The sequence below is a fragment of the Misgurnus anguillicaudatus genome, chromosome 6 (assembly GCF_027580225.2).
Source record: "Misgurnus anguillicaudatus chromosome 6, ASM2758022v2, whole genome shotgun sequence".
Classification (NCBI taxonomy): Eukaryota; Metazoa; Chordata; class Actinopteri; order Cypriniformes; family Cobitidae; genus Misgurnus; species Misgurnus anguillicaudatus.
Genome location: NC_073342.2, coordinates 8,805,873 through 8,825,191, shown reverse-complemented (window position 1 = coordinate 8,825,191; position 19,319 = coordinate 8,805,873). Strand labels below are relative to the sequence as shown.

At 35.2% G+C, this 19,319-nt stretch overlaps 1 protein-coding gene across 3 annotated transcripts; it reads right to left on the bottom strand.

Moving 5' to 3' along the window:
* Positions 1-1,613: 1,613 nt before the first annotated feature.
* On the bottom strand, positions 1,614-17,692 carry LOC129433882 (beta-1,4 N-acetylgalactosaminyltransferase 2). 3 transcript variants are annotated; one of them, XM_073868466.1, is made up of 13 exons: positions 17,602-17,692; positions 17,298-17,398; positions 16,134-16,184; positions 15,803-15,853; positions 15,433-15,559; positions 15,212-15,318; positions 15,016-15,053; positions 14,611-14,791; positions 7,318-7,404; positions 6,978-7,159; positions 6,564-6,707; positions 6,244-6,472; positions 1,614-5,653 (listed from the first exon to the last, which is right to left on the bottom strand). In XM_073868466.1, the coding sequence occupies exons 2-13, from the start codon at positions 17,335-17,337 to the stop codon at positions 5,475-5,477; spliced, it is 1,416 nt and encodes a 471-aa protein (XP_073724567.1). In that variant the 5' UTR covers positions 17,338-17,398; positions 17,602-17,692; the 3' UTR covers positions 1,614-5,474. The 3 variants fall into 3 exon arrangements, with proteins under 3 accessions (XP_073724567.1, XP_073724566.1, XP_055048566.2); XM_073868465.1 differs by having other exon boundaries at positions 15,433-15,564; positions 17,602-17,689; XM_055192591.2 differs by lacking the exon at positions 17,602-17,692 and having other exon boundaries at positions 15,433-15,564; positions 17,298-17,590.
* Between the last annotated feature and the right edge of the window lie 1,627 nt (positions 17,693-19,319).

The following is a 19,319-nucleotide window of genomic DNA, read 5'->3' as shown; positions in this document are numbered from 1 at the left end:
AATCACACCTACAGTGGTGTTTAAAACATGGTAGTGTACTAATAAAAGTGAATAAATTGCAAAAATTTTATAATTTTATGCCGCATAATCATAAACAGTTGTGTTCAAATAAAAGCAGGGCAGCATCAGTAACCTGATAAACCACTATTGTTATTAGTAGTAGTAATATTTCTGAAAATTATTTATAGAAAAACAATAGAGCCATTGGTAATGATATCCACATTACTTGCTCTGAGTTATAGATTCATTTATTGAAAGTGGCGTGATCAAAATAATAGCAGTATGATGTTTAAAATGGGTTCATTCTGTGAAAACAGCTTCTTTCTGTACTTTATTAAGAAAGAGAGAAGGCAAATGTTTTGCTCATTGTTATAAAGTATATCTGCTGCTGAATTTTTTTAATAAAATGGGTCAAAGCAATTTTATTAAAAAGTTGAAAACCTTTGGAAAGATAAAAGATGATGATCTTGTGACAGTCACTGATGCAAGAAGCCCCAGTAAAGCACCACTGTTGAAAAAAGACATCTATAAAATTACATCAATACACAGGAGGTGGGGTAAAGCAATTTTTATCAGAGCTTCTCAGTGATTTTAGTCCTGTCCGAATGCTCCATGTCAGTAATCATTACGGACAATTTCAGTAAAGATTACGGCGACTTTTACCTTCTGTAAAAAGGTGCGGAGAATTTACCTCAGGTAATACCAATCCAGTGCGAATAGGCCAGCTGTAAATATACACATAAATTTCGTCATCCTTTTATTTTGCGGGTTTCTTTTAAAGAATCTTTGTGTTCTAGGTGGAAAAACAAGTTAGTGGCAAGTCTGTTCTTAACACAACACAAACTTTTTTTTTTAAAAAGTCAAATTTACTTCTCAGAGGCACAGAACTGCTTCTGAAACTGACGTTCTCCCCAAACTGAAATTAAACAATTTTCCTAGTCTGTGTCCCGTTGTTTGACTTTGCATGTGATATCAGGAAGCAAGGTGACGATGAGAGGTGACGCGCTGCGCAATCGGGTTACCCCTCCCACTTCTGAATGTTTTACTGAGATTTCTAATCTCGTTCGAATGGATCATTAATATTACAGACGTCCTGTGGTAAAATTACATTACGCCATCTACCCCTGTAAAACTAATCCCGTCCGAATATATGTTGCCCTTTGCCGAAGAGGAAATGCCCCTAAAATGGGTGTCAACAAGACAACAACCCTAAACACAAAAGGGCAAAATCTGGTTCTAGACAAAAAGGATTAAGGTTATAAAGTGGCCAACTCAATCCTCTGATCTCTCTTCACCATTAAAAACTCGTGGGGTGACATTAAAAATGCAGTTTCTGACGCAAACCTAAATTTTAAATGGAACTGTCAGCTCAAACATGCATTTTAGGTCTGGGACTAGGATAAGCCATGTCCGGGAAACCACCCCTAAGTTGTTAATGCTTTGATTTGGAATTGAATGTGTAATGTTTTCAATACATTTAAAAGAAATAAACTCAATTTATCATTTTTTTTATTTATTCACTTTTATTAGTACACGACCATGTTTTTAACACCACTGTAGGTGTGATCTGTTAGCTGGTAGCTGGTAGAAGAGCTGGGAATGGATACATATCTTAAATATTAATATGGCAAGTAAATTAGCCAATATAACAGGGCAGGCGTCACGGGGTGGGCATTCGCGGCTCATATCGTAATAAAGTTTTTTAAAAAGGAAAACAAAAGTGAAAGTGACATGGTGGTCATGATTTTAGCCTTCACTTAATCCCAGGCCGTTACATTGTCATCGATAAAAAACAAAACGACAACCGAGGTCCGATAGATAAATGACTACAGGCATTATTGTTATTCAAAATATATTTTATAAATGTGTAATATACATAGAGGAGAAATCATTGAACTGTTATAAGATTTATGAGTGATTCACAGTACAGAAATTTTTGACTAATATTTAAAATATTTTTAGGAAAATATTAGGAAAAGGAAGCAATAAAAAACCACGGTTAAGAAGCGAACATATATTTAAACCTGCTGGTGTCTCTGGAATCCCAAGAACCCCTTTAATACACTATTCTTCAGTGCATAAAACTGTATTTCTACCACTCTCCCAAACCAAAACATGCAAAAATAAAACATTCGCTGTGAGCTCAGAATACAAGACGAGTATTTTCATGCAGTTTTATTCATTGACATGCCATAATACACGGAATAATGTAGATGAATAGCCACTATATTCAAACAAGACTGTAACTTTAGTGAGAGGTGGTAGAGTAATGATTTGGGCTGGAATATTGGGAAGTAAGATGGTAGGTCCCTTTAGGATCCCTGAGGGGTTCAAATGGGCATCTAGAAGATATGCAGAGTTCCTAAAAGATAGCTTTTCACTATGGGTTTCCCATTTACAAACTTTTTAGACACATTGATTTAGTTTTCTGAATAAATTTGTCTTAAAATGTGATCTGATCTTCATCTATGAAATTCCAAAAGGTTCACATACCTTTTCTTGCCACTGTATAATATAAGCTCTTCTAAACATTTAGCAGAACTGGACAGTACTAACAAGTATTTCTTTATAGTGAAAAACACAGAAAATAACTAAGTATTATTAAATAGTATGTTATGAATACTGTATGTTAGAAAGCATGTTGATATCTGGGTGATTCTCACGAAACCATTGAAACACCACGGCACTAATGATTTTAGCTTTAAAATGTGTAATATAATTAAAAATCATCAGAATTAACAATACTGTGTTCTACCTTGCACAATGTGTGATTTCAACATAAGAATTTATAAATTTAAATTTTATCTCATTTTCTGCTGAAATTCTCATTACCGCAATGTGTCCGGCTGTGTTTGAACATGGGTTATGTTGTAATTTAATCAAATTAACACAAAAATATTAAGAAAGAAAATAAATGGATGTTTTGCTAGACTACTTTAGATGACAGAAAAAATATTTACTGAATATTCATGTATAATAATAATGAAGAAAAATTAGGAAAATGATGTGTCCATGCCTGATGTTCTCACTTTTTGAGAACAGTTTAAGCACATACAGAATTTTAATAAAGTTTGATTTTGAGTGACCAAGCACATGGACCAGTTACTTCAAGATGGCTACCAGGTAAGATCATTTTTTTTACAGTTAATTTGAAATATTGTCTTGTCAGAATGCTTACACAACATTTTGATTATCATTACCGCAACAGATGCTTATTAAATGTTAATTTAATTAATAGAAGCATAATACTTTGATTTTAAATGCATGTGCAGAATCTCCAAAGTATGTTCTTTCAGGTTTGTCTTGTCATTTTGAAAATATGTCAGTGTTGATGTTTTCTGACTGTTGCGGTAATGAGATTTTTTAGGACAAATTTTTTTAATTGTTACAAAAAGTGTTAAATGATAAGTAAAGGTTTTAAATTAATGTTCCCATTTACTCCAGACTTGGTTTTTCAATGTCTGGTGGGAAAAAAAGTAAATTTAAGCAATTTTTACATTTTCATGCTTGACATTTTTAAAACCAAGTTTTTGTGAGAATCACCCATCTGATCCACTGTCAAGTTAGTTAGGTCAACAAAATCATTCAACACAATCCCAACACAAAATGAGTAAGTTAACTAATAAATTTAAGGGGGATAAACATGATAAAGTTTTTCAAAAGACATGTGATATTCGTACAACAAAATCAGCTCTTCTGGAAATTGCTAGTTAAATAATCCTTTATGTATATTACATTTACTCTAATACATTGTGTTACAACAGCAAAATTCGTTTTTTACTGTAGCGCAAATAAGTTAAAAATAGCTCCTTAAAGCAACATACATTATCTGCTGAAACAAAAACATTTTATTACACATTACATATATAGAATGATACAGGGGACCTGACATAAGGAGGAGAAACGTACACACTGCAAACTTTCGGGAGTGACAACGGAATTAAAATGCGGGAGTGAATCCCCTAAGTGTTCGTTTCATGGCTGTACAGAACAAGACTCACTCCCGAAAATGTGATGATTGACAAAGAAATAACAATAGCAACGTTCTGCCGTCTCGCGTGCTTATCACTCACAGCTTTGACCAAAATAATAACAGCGTTGTGTTTTGCAACAACCCTCCGTCTTGGCGTTGTGTATTTTACGTGTTTGTGAGGCTGCCTCACAGCGCGGAGCGGGCGGCCTTGCAGTGTTGCCAGGTCCTCGTCTTTTTTGTACGGAAACACCGTTTTGACGCTGAACCGCACTGTAAAATAAATCAGCAGAAATTGCAGCTGGGTTGCCAGTAATCCACCGTAGATCCAAATCCATGCTATCCACTGGCAACACTTTGTCCAAAGTTAAAACGAACATCAAACATTCACAAGTCTTTGTCTTTACAGAGCAAAACTAAAAAAAACAGCATCAAGCAAAACATTCTGGGAAACAAAATCTGAAGCAAAAAACAGAAAAGGTTGATGATGATTTCTGGTTTCCAGAATGTTTTGCATAAGGCTGTTTCTGTATAGTTTCACTCTGTAAAGACAAAGACCCGCCAATATTCTAAATTCATTCAACTTTGAACAAACTCTTTCCAGTAAATAACATGCATCCAAATCCACGGCAAATTACCGGCAACCCAGCTGCAATAACATTGTTATTTCTACGGATTTTTTTTACAGTGTGTTTATGTCTTTTGGCTCATGAAGCGATTGAAGTTTTGGGTGTAAATAAAGTGTGAGGGGGCCGGTCCCAATATTTTGACCTTTGAGGTAAAGCATTTAGATTTATTTCGGTTTATTATTGGATTTTTCTTGTTCGCTGTTTTTTTTGTGCAAGATCTGGCAACACTAGTCAGCAAATTGTGCCTCTGTCATTTTCTGAACCGCGCATACAGAAGACTTTTTCCTCTAAGCATTTATTTTTTCAGAAGAGAGACCTGTCCTGTTTATGATGAACGTTTAAACACTTGATTAACTACTGTAAATTTCTGTAAATGCGGTTGTCACTACCTGCATTTTGCGGGAGTTAATTCGGTTGTAGAATGCGGTTGTGAGTCCCGTAAATTACTGAACTGTGTGTGTACAGAACAGGATTAAGCATTAAAAGGTGAAGTGACAACCAAATTATATGCAGTGTGTACGAAACCGATTTGACGTTATGGCTACTTAAAGTAACACTATGTAGTTTCCATGTAAAAATGACTTAGAGCTCCCCCATGTGGTTGAAAAGCGCAACAGTGCCTGGTATCAGACACTCTTCTGCAGGCAGGGGGAGGGTGTGCTCTACCCTCCACCACCACTTTCAGAGTGTGCTTGTAGCAGCTAGGAGGCTGCTCAGGTTGCAGCAGTACAATTTGTCCAGTTAAAAGTTGTTCTATCACTGAAGTAATTTTAGAGACATTATTTAAAGGTAAAAAAACTACATAGTGTTGCTTTAACTTGACTTAATTCGATTTTAGAGGATTTTTCAAAAAACTGTCCTATTTTATGTGACGTCTACTTGATACATTTTAAATAATTCTTGAAATGATAGATTTTCATTTTGTTATCTCCATCGTTTTTTGGAGGATGCCTGTATCTGTTATATTCGCCTGTGTTCTTCCGTACTTGGTGGCCCATCATGATATCTCTGCAGGTGGCGACTAACAAGTGTCCTAGTCCATCAATGAAGAACTCTACAGGCAAAAACAAACAAACAAACAAATGAACAAAACAGATGAAGATTACTTTTCTTATGGAACACATAATGGATCAAACTGATTAGAAATTACTTGGCTGCGTTTTGTTCCTGAATTAACATTACTTGAAACTGGAAGCTGGACATATCAAGGGGCTCGTCCTATTTTAATTTGCTATCCCTTTGTTATCATAGCATAGTTTCTGTTCATACTGAAATGTTGAAGTTTTTTATATTATTGAGATCTCTAATGGAGACATTTGTGAGATATCTGGATGGAGATGCATCTGTGATTTTTCTTATGGGAGGGGAGGGCCATTTTTATTATGGGAAGCATTTTATTAACCAAAATACAGATATGGCTGTGAGTCCAAGATGACGTCATTAGCTTGTATGTCCCAGAAATGCAATTTTATCAGCTAAAGTTAGTTTTGTAAAGCAATAAACAAGTATATTGAAAGCATAAAAGCTAACATACCTGGGCTACAAGCAGCAAAACTTTTGGTATAGTTGGATATTTAAATGAATGTTGATTTCATTTGATTTTGACTTTTTATTTGCCTGAAACAGTTGTAGCAATCCACCTACCAGGGTGAGCCACCCGTCTGAGAAGCGGGTCAAATCCGACTCTCCGAACAGCATGTGTTCGGGCCAAAAAGAAGTTGACGACTATATCAGCGAAGAAGCATCCTTTAAATCCCGGCAGGGGTGCTTTGTGAGTACCTGAAGAACGCCAGATGCAGCCACCCTCCTCGTTGTTCCCTTCTTCATAGTGCAATCTATAAGAAAACTGATTTCCCTGAACTGATCCACCAAGCTAAGGAAATCAGCATAGATTAATAATTTCAGCAAATATGCGAAAAAATTTGCATCTGTTAATAAGACTGATGTAAATAAAGCAGACATACCACATCTAATTCAGGAACAGCTTCCATAATCTCCACAAATCTCTCTATACGCGTTTCATTCAAAAACAAAAAGTCATCATCCACCCACAAGAAGTATTTAGTTGTGACTTGTGACAGTGCCAGATTTCTGCCAGCAAACCAACCCTTAAAACCATACAGCAATATTAAAAACCAATAAAATCAAGCAGCCATTTACATTATGTAGTTAAAGTCAGAGCTGGAAATGGCAGGAATTCACTGGGGACTCTAGTTTGTGGGTAGGTAACTTTAGATGACTTCTTAAATGGGTTTAAAATAACATTCACTCAAGTCACTCCATAGACTCCTGCGTTCCCCTCATTTCCAGCCCTGGTTATAGTTTTAAAGTAAACACTCATTTAACAGTAAGTAAAACACAGTCCAGGGTTGCGTTACCTGTGCTGGAGGCATAATGTATTGCTCAATATTATCGCCAACAACCTTCTGTGGGTCATGACTGTCATCAGCTACAATGATCTTTATGTTTGGGTAGTTCACACGAATACTCTGAATAAGAACGTTTAATTCCGCGTATCTCAAAAATGTCTTTACTAGTATGGTCACCTGAGAGTTTATATCTACAGAGAGAATCACACAAAGAGATAATTATTTTTGTTTTTTCATAACAGCTGGGCGTGGTTTACAAATTTCTTAGATTCTCTTCACAAACAAAAGACATTATAGCTTTAACCATTCATAATAAATAAACAAATAAAAGTATAAATATAGCACAAACCTTTTCCTGTGTTATAAAGAATAGGAACTGATAGACGTCTGATCTCAATTGGAAATATGACCTCATGGTTCTCAAAAGAGAAGTAAGCTATGGACAAAAATATATTAAATGAAGTTTTACAGTTCTACAGAAAAAAAAATGATGTATGCATGTATATACATACATATATACACTGTAAAAATACTTTGCTGCCTTTAATTTTTTTGTTGAATCAACTTGGATTTACAAGTCATTTCAACTTACTACTATTTATGTTGACTAGACATAAGTTATAAAATAAGTTATAAGTTGAGAAAAGTCAACTTAATTTTATAAGTTATAACAACTCACCTGTAGTTATAAGTTGTGACAACTCATCTCTGTTTAGATGACTTGTAAATCTGAGTTGATTTAACAAAAAAACTTAAGGCAACAAAGTATTTCTAACAGTGCACAAATATATACAGTACACACACACACACACACACACACACACACGTACATATTTAAACAAAAGAATGGATTTAAAAGAGTTCTCATAATTAGATAAAGAAAATGGCAAATATCAAGTCAGAGGCACCCATACCATTAAATAACCAATTCACAATGTTGCTCTTATGATCTCCTAACATTGAAAGATAACCACGTATGATCTAGTTATGTAATGTTTAAGAGCTATTTGTGTATTTCTTTGTCTTACTTGTGTACCTGCAATGTTAAGTACCCTATTTATTACCATTACAATTAAGATAAACATTCATTTGCTTTACAATTAAAGTTTTTAAAGAACAGAGCGTGACATTTCCCTGCACTGAGATCTGTTTGAATTCCCCACCACATTTCAGTTGCATAATAGAAATGATGCAAGTGTATAGAAATAACTGACTAAGGTTCAGTTTCTCAGAATCTTAGGAGTTTTTTTTAAACGCAGACAAAAGGAATCCGACATCCAAAAAAATGTTGCTTTATCAGGCTCATAATGTACTACTTCACAACAAATAAACCTGTTTAAATGAAAGCTCATGTAAATGTTAAGCTTTATTGGTAACACTTTACAATAGGGTTATTTTCTTAACATAAGCTAACATGCACTATAATAACATTCAATATAGGTTTTCATAACTTATTAATCTTTGTTAATCCCAATTTTTGGTTACCAGAGTGTTAAGGGTAAAGTTTCCCTTACCAGAAAATACCATTCTGGGAATGTTCCCCTATCTAGTGAGCACCACTCCATGTTGAAATTTTCCAATTCTATTAATTTAAATATGCATCATTCATGACACGGCTATTTTTTATAAAAAATACCTCACCACCACACTGTATTTAAACAACATTTTATAAATTAAATAACCAATGATTTCAATATAGAGTACTTAAAACAGATATTTATTGACAGAAAATAAACATTCATTTTCATAATTCACTTTAGAAGATCTTAATACTGCAGTTAAGTCAGTAGTTACATCAGTTTTTTTTAAAGACGAGCCTGTAGACCTGTTGTGTGCTCAGGTTCAAATGATTCTCTTTCCAAAGTCCCCTCTTACATCAGGGCTCTGGACACAATGTAAATGTTGCCAGTTTTGGGCCCGCTCACAATCTATGCGCTACCACACCAAACCTTGATTAAACTAACGCTTGAAAACAAAATGGTTAAGTCTCGCCTTGGCTGGGTTCACCTCAAAGGATTTGTGTTCCGCGGTTCAACCCTATATCATGCAATTACGTGACTATTTCACGTATGGACCAATGTGAAAATGTCACGTTTTGCCGCGTTTGAACATGAGCATGTCACGCTTTTCTGTTTGTGTCACTGTCACGTGCAACACATCCTCATCCCATGGCGTCAATATTTGACGACACTTGACCATGCGTCAATAGTTGACGTGGAGGGTATACCTTTCGCGTCATTTTTTGACGAACTGGGGACTTCAATCCTATTAGGTACACGAAATTAAACAGTTGTCACCTGGCGTTGGGGTTAGGTTTGGGTAGGGATGGCATTATGTAAATCTAACCCTAAACCGACGCGAAAATGGTAAGAAAATAGGAAAGAGAATGCAAACTTTTTTGTCCTATTTTCAAACCATTGTCGCTTCGGTTTAGGGTTAGATTTGGTGCTTGCGTTATATGTCACTTTAAGTATTTGTCACTTTAAGTATTGGTTTATAAAAATAAAAAAAAAACACAAGACTTAGGGCCAATCCCATTTCTCTGTCTTACCCCTTCCCCTTACCCCTACCCCTTAGTTTTGCACGTTCACGTGAGAGTAAGGGCTATCCCAATTCTCGTTTTGATCAAGGGGTAGGGCTAAGGGCAAGTGGTAGATACCCCTTAAAACCAAGAATTTCCGCGAGCTTACTTGAAACCAAGGGGTACCCAGAATACACTGTGCAACCGGCAAAAATGGCGGCCAGAGAGTCCCATAAATGTAAGTATTTTCGGCTTAATAATTAATTTAAAAATTACTAACGTCTTGTTTTGTGCTCTTCACAGTCCTGTTCATATATATTTGAATTATGTTCTTAATTTAAATGTTTTAAAATTTCGCTAGTTTGCTACGCTAACGTTACGTTGCTGATTTGCACAACATTCCCGTATTTGCTGATTTGCACAACATTCCCATATTTCTCTAACTAGCCATGAATGGACTGCATGCTTGTTTACAGTTTTAACTAAATTCCATTAACGTTAGCAGCGAATTTCGTTTGATATCAGTGCATAAAACTACTTGCTTTGGAGACATCGGTACGTGCTTTACGTATACCGTCCTGTATCACACAGGGACGCCAGAAGAAACTCGGCGGCTGATTCACTTTCGCTTACACTTGCACTCGGCATCTTGGAAGTTTGTGATCAACATTTGTTGCGTCTGGTGATGTTGCAGCCAGAGCCAGCAAACGACGATGTATGATGACGTAACCGTAACCAAGTGGTGTCTCATTTTATAGGGGTATGTTTTCACCCCTAGCGCTTAACACTTGGTTTTGAGGGACAAGGGCTAGGGCTAAGACGAAGTGGTAGGGGAAGGGGTAAGACAGAGAAATGGGATTGGCCCTTATTCTTTTATATTTTCTAAACTTTAACCAATTGTCGCCTGACGTTGGGGTTAGAGTTTGAACACAAAAGCGTGACATGCTCACGTTAAAACGCGGCAAAATGTGACATTTTCACGTTGGTCCATACGTGAAACAGTCATGTAATTTCGTGATATTGGGTTGCACAGTTATATATAACACAATAGGGACATTCTTTATCGACTAAATGTCGTTAAATAGCTAGTTCAGTTAGAAGTTATTTTTTACATAGCACACACAAGCCTACGTTTTCCCTTCATTCATCTTTTGCTAAAAAAATGAGTGAAAGACGTCATAGGGGGAAAAGATTGCGGTGAAACACAGAGTGAATTTTTAATAAGTGCGGGATGAATAAAACTATCCCACGCAGACCTCTATTTCAAACATTATGTGTGTGTCCCGAATAAATAATAATTAAAAAGAAATACATTTTAAAACTCGGACTGTAAGCGACTGAGATTTACATGGGAGCACAGTGCTATTCACGCCCTTATTAAAATGGCTGTACGCTGTTACTACAATAGTAGCCTACTTGTTCTGTTTGAAATAGTTTATTGGTAGCCTTTATGCAACATTGTGAGATCAGGTGCCTATATGTCTGCTAAGGCGTTAAATTAAAAATTAAAAAAAAATTGCCTAATCCCATTATTCATTTTTTGTATTTTTGGAAAACAAAAAACAAATTTTGAATCAGGAAAACAAGTCGTTATTCGTTTTTTGTTTTTAATTTGAAAAATCGATTTCATTCGTTCATTTTTAAAAACTACTTTATCCAATATTTGTTCCAAAACGAAAAAAAAACTAATTTCATTTTCTTTTTAAGCCTAGACGCTACAAGTCTTTGTTTTCTTAAATAATAATTACAAATTGACACAATGACAAAAAAAGCAGCAAGCTATTTGTTCATTTTTAACAGATGTTATCCTTGGTAGGCTAAAACTTTGCATAAATTATATTTGGCTAAAAGGCTTGCATTTACGCATGTTGCAATGTCAAACCAGAATGAAACAACAGTATCCAGCTCGAGCTGAAGCAAAAGACGATGCATACTGGCCAGATAGATGCAACTCATACATACAACGTAATATTAAAATATGTAGTTAGTATTAGCGATTTTTCTGATTTATTTCAATGTTTGGGCAAACCTTGGTCTTTAAGGCCAATTATTTTTGCTTGTTTTTCGTACTAATATCTGGCAACATGGAAACAAAGTTATCAAATAAGACGCATCATTCAGCACGAGCAGGTTATTGCTGACAGGATAAAAGCAATAAGATAAGAGCAGTAATCATCATAATTGTGTCTGTAAGAGTATCAACAACACTATCGAAACCCTTACGAAAATTAACCATGGTTTTATTGTGGTAAAGGTGTAGTAACCATGGTTTTTTGGTGAATTGATTACTATGAGCAAAACCATGGTTTAGTGTCCTTCATTCCCAACACTGGAGAGCCGGTGTCCTGCAGAGTTTAGCTCCAACCTTAATCAATCCCTGCAAGCTAATCAATGTCTTTATGATCACTACAAAAACACAGGTAGGTGTTTGATTAAGGTTGGAGCTAAACTCTGCAGGGCACCGGCTCTCCAGGATTGGGGGTGAAGAATACTGCCTTATACGTACAGGTAGTACGTAGTGTAGAGGCACTCTTATTACAAATAGGTAGCCTATGTAAATTCTGTTTAATTATGCGGTACATTGCGGGTCGTAATATTAAGCGCTACCGTGCCACTATTTTAACACCGCACAAAGCAGTTAATTCATGTTTGTTCATTCTTCAGTTACAACGGAGGCATGTAAAACGCACAACCTTTTTGCCTATAAAGCACGCAAATATAAATAACACGATATTACAAAATACAATTACATTTAAAATTTAAACAAAACACACTTCGTGTAAACAGTCAAAATGATGGACAGCCTTCAGGTTTTTTTAATCACGCTAATAAAATTCAATTAATGACAGATGATGTTTGATTAACGCAAACTCTGATTTTGAATGTAGTTAGATTCTACTGTCTCTGATGTAGTTAATATAAAGGTGTGACCATGGCCGTAGCCAGGGTTTGAAAATTACTGAGGTCCATGGTGGGGTGTTAAGAGGTAACAAATGCTATACCAGGTGAAAAAAGTGAACTTAAATAAAATACACTTATTAAGTACACTTAGTAAATGTACCCTTTTCGTGCACTCATTTTGTGGCTTATATCACATTTGTTTTTGGTACTTCTTAAAATTAAGATCATCTAACTGAACTGTTATTTTGAGACATCATTTATTTCAATAAAAATCTAGTTGGTACTGGTATTCTTACTTTTTCAGGTAAACTGAAGTACTGCTCAAGTAGAAATTTACTTTTAATAAGTATATTTGTAGCGTAACTTTACATAACTTACAAATGTACTTGCTAGTATTTAAGTGGTTTAAGTACATTGAAGCATAGTTATTTTTACCTGGGATCTAAAATATTCTGTCTTAACCTTTTTACACTTTGGGTACACACTCTGTTTTGGGGGATGGACTGGGACTTCTGGATTATTTATTACTTTTTCATGCAACAATTTCTATGTTTGTAGTCATTTTAATAAGCAATATTATATTACAAAAACGTTACAAGATTTTAAACAAGAACTTGTTTAGTGCTCTTATTGTTTTCAGCAAGACTTTGTTAAAGGTTAACTTCTAAATTAAATGAAATAACAGAATTCTTAATGCTTATGTTTTGTTGAGATTAGCTTTACCGTTTTACGCTACGCGTTTTAACATATTTGGCATATCCTATTTAAACCCAATTCTTCTACATCTTTGTACTAGAGTTATTTTCTGTTTTTCGATAGTGTTGTTGATACTGTTGATACTCTTACAGACACAATCATGATGATTGCCGCCTTTACTCTACCGAATGTAGTATCAGCAATAACCTGCTCGTGCTGAATGATGCGTTTTATTTGATAACTTTAAATTTCCATGTCGCCAGACACCAGCACGAAAAACAAGCAAAAACAATCGGCCTCAAAACAAAGTTCGTCCAAACCTTGTATTTCAGATTAAATCAGAGAAATCGCTAATACTAACCTACACATAAAAATCACTTTAGATAATGTCAAAGTGTCACATTAATTGCTAAAACACTACGTCTAAAGAGGATTTTTAACAATGGGATCTGGCAACACTGCAAATTCTGTACCCGCGCCGTCGCAGCTTAAGCCAATCTTCATCATTTTACACTAAACTATACAGTAAACTGTACAAACTTAATTATATATGCGGATTCGTTTTGAAAAACCTCTTAGTCATTCAGAGAACGTCAAATTTTATTTTGTAAAATTACAGATGGCATGGGTGTGACCCAAATGATTGATAGGACATGAGGTATCCTGTCTATTGTAAGGTCTCCGGTTGCAACATGATTATCTGTCTAAAAAAAGCCATTTGTTATAAGATCTAGTCACACAGGTTGTACTGTGGATCAAGAATGAAGACGGAACACTTGCAGGATTCCACAGACTTGCATTCCTACCTAGTTCTTCATGCATAACAATCATTCAAGTACATTGGTGAGGCACCAACGACTGCTTGCAGAAAGACAATTAATACATGTATGTACCCCTCGTTCAGACAGCCAGCGACATTATCGCTGTGTGTCGCTTGTCTCTTTTAATGAGGCGTTTCTAAATCTGCTTGTGATAAACAAATGAGTACCATCCACGCCAATAACTGACGAGAGAAGGATGACGTGAACTCCACTGCTTTGTTCTTATTGGTAGTCGCTCCCGAAATACTTTGATGGGTTCAGCGCCATGCTTGTTAAACTTGCTGGAATGTACTATACGCAGTAAGAGCAGGGCCAAATGTGTTTTATCTCAATTGAAATGCCAAAATGTTACTGTAATTAGACACATCATAAAGACAAATTAAGTCCCTGATCTGATCTTTTTTATGGTATTTGCTACTGAAATGTTTTGTTTTGAGAACATCATCTCATCATTTATGCATTTAACAGTTGTTCCAGCTTTAGAAATTTGCATGTCAGGGATTAAAACATTCAAATCTCTGCTGACAATTTCAGAGTTACTTGCAAGATTTTGGATTGCCCTTTTTGTAAAAGCCCTACCATAAGTGACTGTACAAAAAAAAAAAAAAAATAGGAAACCAAGGTTGACCACCAATGGCCGGTGACTGTTGTATTCCACCAACATAAAAAACCCATGCACATTCACGGGTCAAAGGTTACTTACCGAGATCTTCAGTCTTGATGTGGTAGATGGTGCTCGTGTAGGTCACTCTGCTCAGCAGGTCATTGAGCTGTTCAAGGCTGTCGGATGAGATGATCAAACGTTTCTCATTCTGGCCAAAAACAAGCTCATCCACCTTAACATCATTTACTGACAGCAAACCCTTCTGTACCCTCAGGGACACCTGAACAAGTTTGACATAGCATGAGCTCTTTACATTCATGATGAATTGAACACATCTGAACTAAATTACACCTCACCTTGTTGTAAAAGTATTTACCATCAAACCAATGAAGATAAAGGAAAGCAGACCCCGATACAAAGACTTTAAAAAGTTTGAGTACAGAGTTCAAATGTAAATCAAAGTCACCTTCCACCTTTTAAAAAACGTTATTGAGCCAAACAAACCTTGTAAATTGTTCGGTATTGTGTGTGCAGAGCTAGACCTTCAAGAATGATACGTCTTTTTAATACAGAGATCATCACAAAATTACATTCAGTAGACTTTTCATTTCACAGCCACTACAGTAGAGAGTCAATATTCAAACTGTGCTGCTCGATCATAAGAAAATCACACAGGGAAGCATCAGAAAATCTAACCTACCAGGAATGAGAGATTTTTGTAAGGGGGTGACTCTGCAACCTCTGATGGGATACTGAAGCGGAGTGTTGGGTGCGGCAAGAATAAGAACATCATTTTGTTTACCCGTTCTGGGTAAGGCACGTAAGCACAAGATGTTGATTAATGACTTTAATCTGTCTGCAAAATGTGATGTCTAAATAATTAATTAATTAACTTTTTTATATAAAAGCATCTTGCAGAACCTGATCTGGTGTTGTCTGTATTCTTTAGCTCGACGTTTTTGAAGATCTTCCAATTCATCTTTTGGCATGTCTGGTGGGTCAGTGTTTTTGCAGGTACATGACTGAAAATGTTCAATAGGAAATGGCCCTATACTGAGGAAATGGGTGAAAGCCAGCTGACACTTAACAGTATGCATTGAACACAAAGCTATATTTAGACAAAATGCTGTATACACTTAACAATAAAGGTGCTTCACAATGCCATAAATAGTTTAACCTTTAACATTCCCAGAACCTTTGTGTTTCACAAAAGGGTTTTTGTTTTTTTGTTTTGAAAGGTTGATTTGTTAAGACTTAAATACATTTTTTTCTGTGAGAGAGATTTACTTACTTTGGTTTGGGGTAATTTTGGATCTCTGGTTCATTGTTAGAACATAGGACTCTGGAGGGACCAAATAAAAGTAAAAAATAGCTCAGAGCAGTATCAAATATCTTCCAGCAATAACACATAATTACACATAGGCTAACCCCTATAGTATAAATCCAGGCGAACAGCAGAAATTAAATTAAAAAATACATAGGCTAATAATGATGTTTAATGTTAAGTGAAATGTTGGAAAGTTGAAGCTTAGTCAAGTGTATGCAGAAAAGTTGAAAATTAAATAGAAATTGTGTTTTTTTTTACATTAAGAGTGGAGTAACGTATCATCAAATTTACTCACTTCCGCTCGAGGTGATTGCGGTTCTCTGGTTCACTGTAATACATTTTGGCTCTTGAGGGAGAAATAGAAATTAACATAAAACTTAAATGTAGTTTACTGTTCGCAACCAGATAAGAGTTATAGGGTACAGAGCAGTCTCAAATATCTTCCAGCAATATTAAAAAGCCAGAAGTGAACAGCATAAGAGTTGTTTGAAACAAAATATATTTGTACATATCTTAGGAGGCGAATAATTTCTACGACCACATTTGTATTTTTTTGTATTATTTGCTTTTGCCATTGTGACGTTGGGGTTAGGGGTGTGGTTTAATTATAGTTTTTTTCTAATAATCGTTTTTGAATGATTCACTTCATATTAATTCGTACGAATTAGGCAACGGGTAAATTACTTTAGGCTATAACACACAATGACATTATTTTACCACAGCAATGCATAAACAGATTTTATGAATTTGCTTAATAATAAAAGCAGTCTAAAATAATAAGTTAATTCAACCGATGGATGTGTCAAATATGGAAAAACCCAAGAGCTCGTACATTTTGGTATAACCCGACCAAGAGAAAGATTTTATTTCACTGCGGTTGCAGTTACAGAGATCAGGAGATTTGATGGAGACTTCTGGGACTTTTTCAGGACAAACAAAATACCTAAAACTTTCCATTGCTTTCTATTCAATCTCATTTCTGTCTAGGAGAAACAATTTCGATATTAAATAGAGCGCATTTGTCGTTTTTTGTTCTTTTTGAAACGAGGTTAGGTTGAAAGACACAAATTATTTTTAATATGCCAGCAAAATGTTTTAAAAGGACACGTTCCTAATTATCTGATCATATTTATGAGTGACATTTATTGCATACATGCTAGACAACAACACAGTTGGGTGTGAGTAATAAATCTTTAACAATCATTCTTAACAAACGTGTCTTACTGCTTTCTAAAGTGTTTTGATTATACAACTTCTATTTCACAGATGTCTATCATTGCATTTAATTTATACATATACACAGCTATATTTTATCAGTATGTGTTCCCTGGGATTTGGACCCATGACCCAAGCGTGGCAAACACACCAACCCCAACCCAATACTCTACTAATGCTTTAACAAAATCTCAGGACAAGCAAAATAAAATACATTGAAGAAACAAAAACGTTAATTTCATACCTGATATACTGAAAGTTGGTATTTTCCCCAAAAACATCATTCATGTAGTAAAAGCCGATCAGGACGACAGCCACGAATATAACTACACTGAAAAAAATCTTCTGGTTTTGAGACATGATGAAGAAAGAGAGATTTAAAGCAACTCTTATTAATTAATAAAAAACAGACTATTATCATCCAGTTTACATTGCAAACAGCTCTAAACCTCTTTCTGACATTTTATAAGAATCATTTAAAGTAAATATTTGTTGATCAATAGTATGTGTTTGTGCTGGTTTGTGTGTCAGAAGGGTTGTAGTCGCACCTGATAAAGAAATGCAGATGAACACGTCTATAGGGAGTGGCACAGAGGTGCCTGCGGAATAAAGTCTTCGATGTTTATATTCGATCTACTTTAATAAAATGCCGGCGGGATAAAGTCTTCGATATTTATATTGTATACACATATTTGATCTACACAATGCACATTCACATAAAGTACCAAAGTATGAAAACAGAAGTTTGAGTTTAACAGAAGCCTGTCTTAAATAAATTAATATTCAAAGCAGAGGTTCTCAACTCTGGTACTCAAAATCCACTTCCCTGCAGAGTTTAGATCTAACTCTGATCAAACTCACCTGCCTGCAATTTTCTTGTATTCCCGAAGGCGTTGATTCGCTTGCTCGGGTGTGATCAGGGCTAGAGCAAAACGCTATTATATAATGTGTACAAGCCCGTGCGGGATGAGTTTCAAAACCTCCTCTATAAATATCAATGCCTTAATCTTACAAAACTATGCGCACATAACCGATTACAGTCTTAAAAATAAAGGTAAAGTGCTTGTTTTGACTTCGTTATTAAATGGATATTTTGAATTTTTAAATAATGTAAAATCATCTTAAGATCCCCTTAAAAATGTGTTGACGTCCCTGGTCCACTAGAAATACTGATCTATGTCACTGCAGTAAAAAAAAATCTTTAAAAAGATTAAGAATGTAAGTCGACTGAAAATATCACATTCATACTGGCTATACTACATTTTATAACATCCATGAAACATAAACAAAGGTCAAACATTCCAAGTATTGTTCAGCAAACAGAGGTGCTGAGAATAAATAAATGTCCTTAAGAAATGTAAAATATAAATAAAAAACGCTAATTTTGGACTTTTATTTTTAATACAAATAATTAATAAAATAAATATTTTTTAATAAATAAAAATTTAAATCAATTATTAATTTCTAAATGTATACAGATACTGATGGTATAAAAACATTCTGACAATAATAACTGTAAACTTTTAATTAAACATGGTGCTGCATCCAGATCTCAATATAAAGTTTAGTACACATTTCACGATTTCACACTTACAAATCAGTCGGATGGATTAAACTTTTGGCGTGCTGTTCGGGGAGAAGGCTCTGAGCAGGGAATGAGCCCGAAACACAAGCTGTGTCCCAATTCAAGGGCTGCGACCTTCTAAGGACGTATTTTAAGACCGATTGCGTCACAGCAGCGCGACTTGAGACTGGTAAGGACGTCCCAATTCAAAGGATGCTTAGAATGAAGCCTCAAAATGCGTCCTCATTTCTCCGCGATGTTAAGGATAGAACGAATGGATCCTTAAAAGCCGAGGATATCCCAAGATTCATTGCGCGCCTGCAACGGCTTCATATAACGGCTGGATATTCTAAAATAAACAATTAAAACCTTTATTTAAAAAAGTGTATTTTTCAGAAAACATTTTTTCTTGCCACTGTTTTAGTATTATAAGTTATGTTTTGTGTTAATATTATTATTTTTATGATGCATATATTTCTAATTTTGATAAATGTAATATACTGTTGAGTAGTTTAATCTACATCAAAGTGTCATATTTTCTAAACTAAATTAATATTTTTCTGATTTCATATTTATTTTAATAAGTCAGAAATGTTTCCGATATGTCCTGCTGACAGGCGCGTGCAGCAGGTGACGCAAATTATGGGTCCTCCGAAGGTTAGACCGTCTCATTTCAGTTCTCTAGCGAACTTCTGAGGCTGC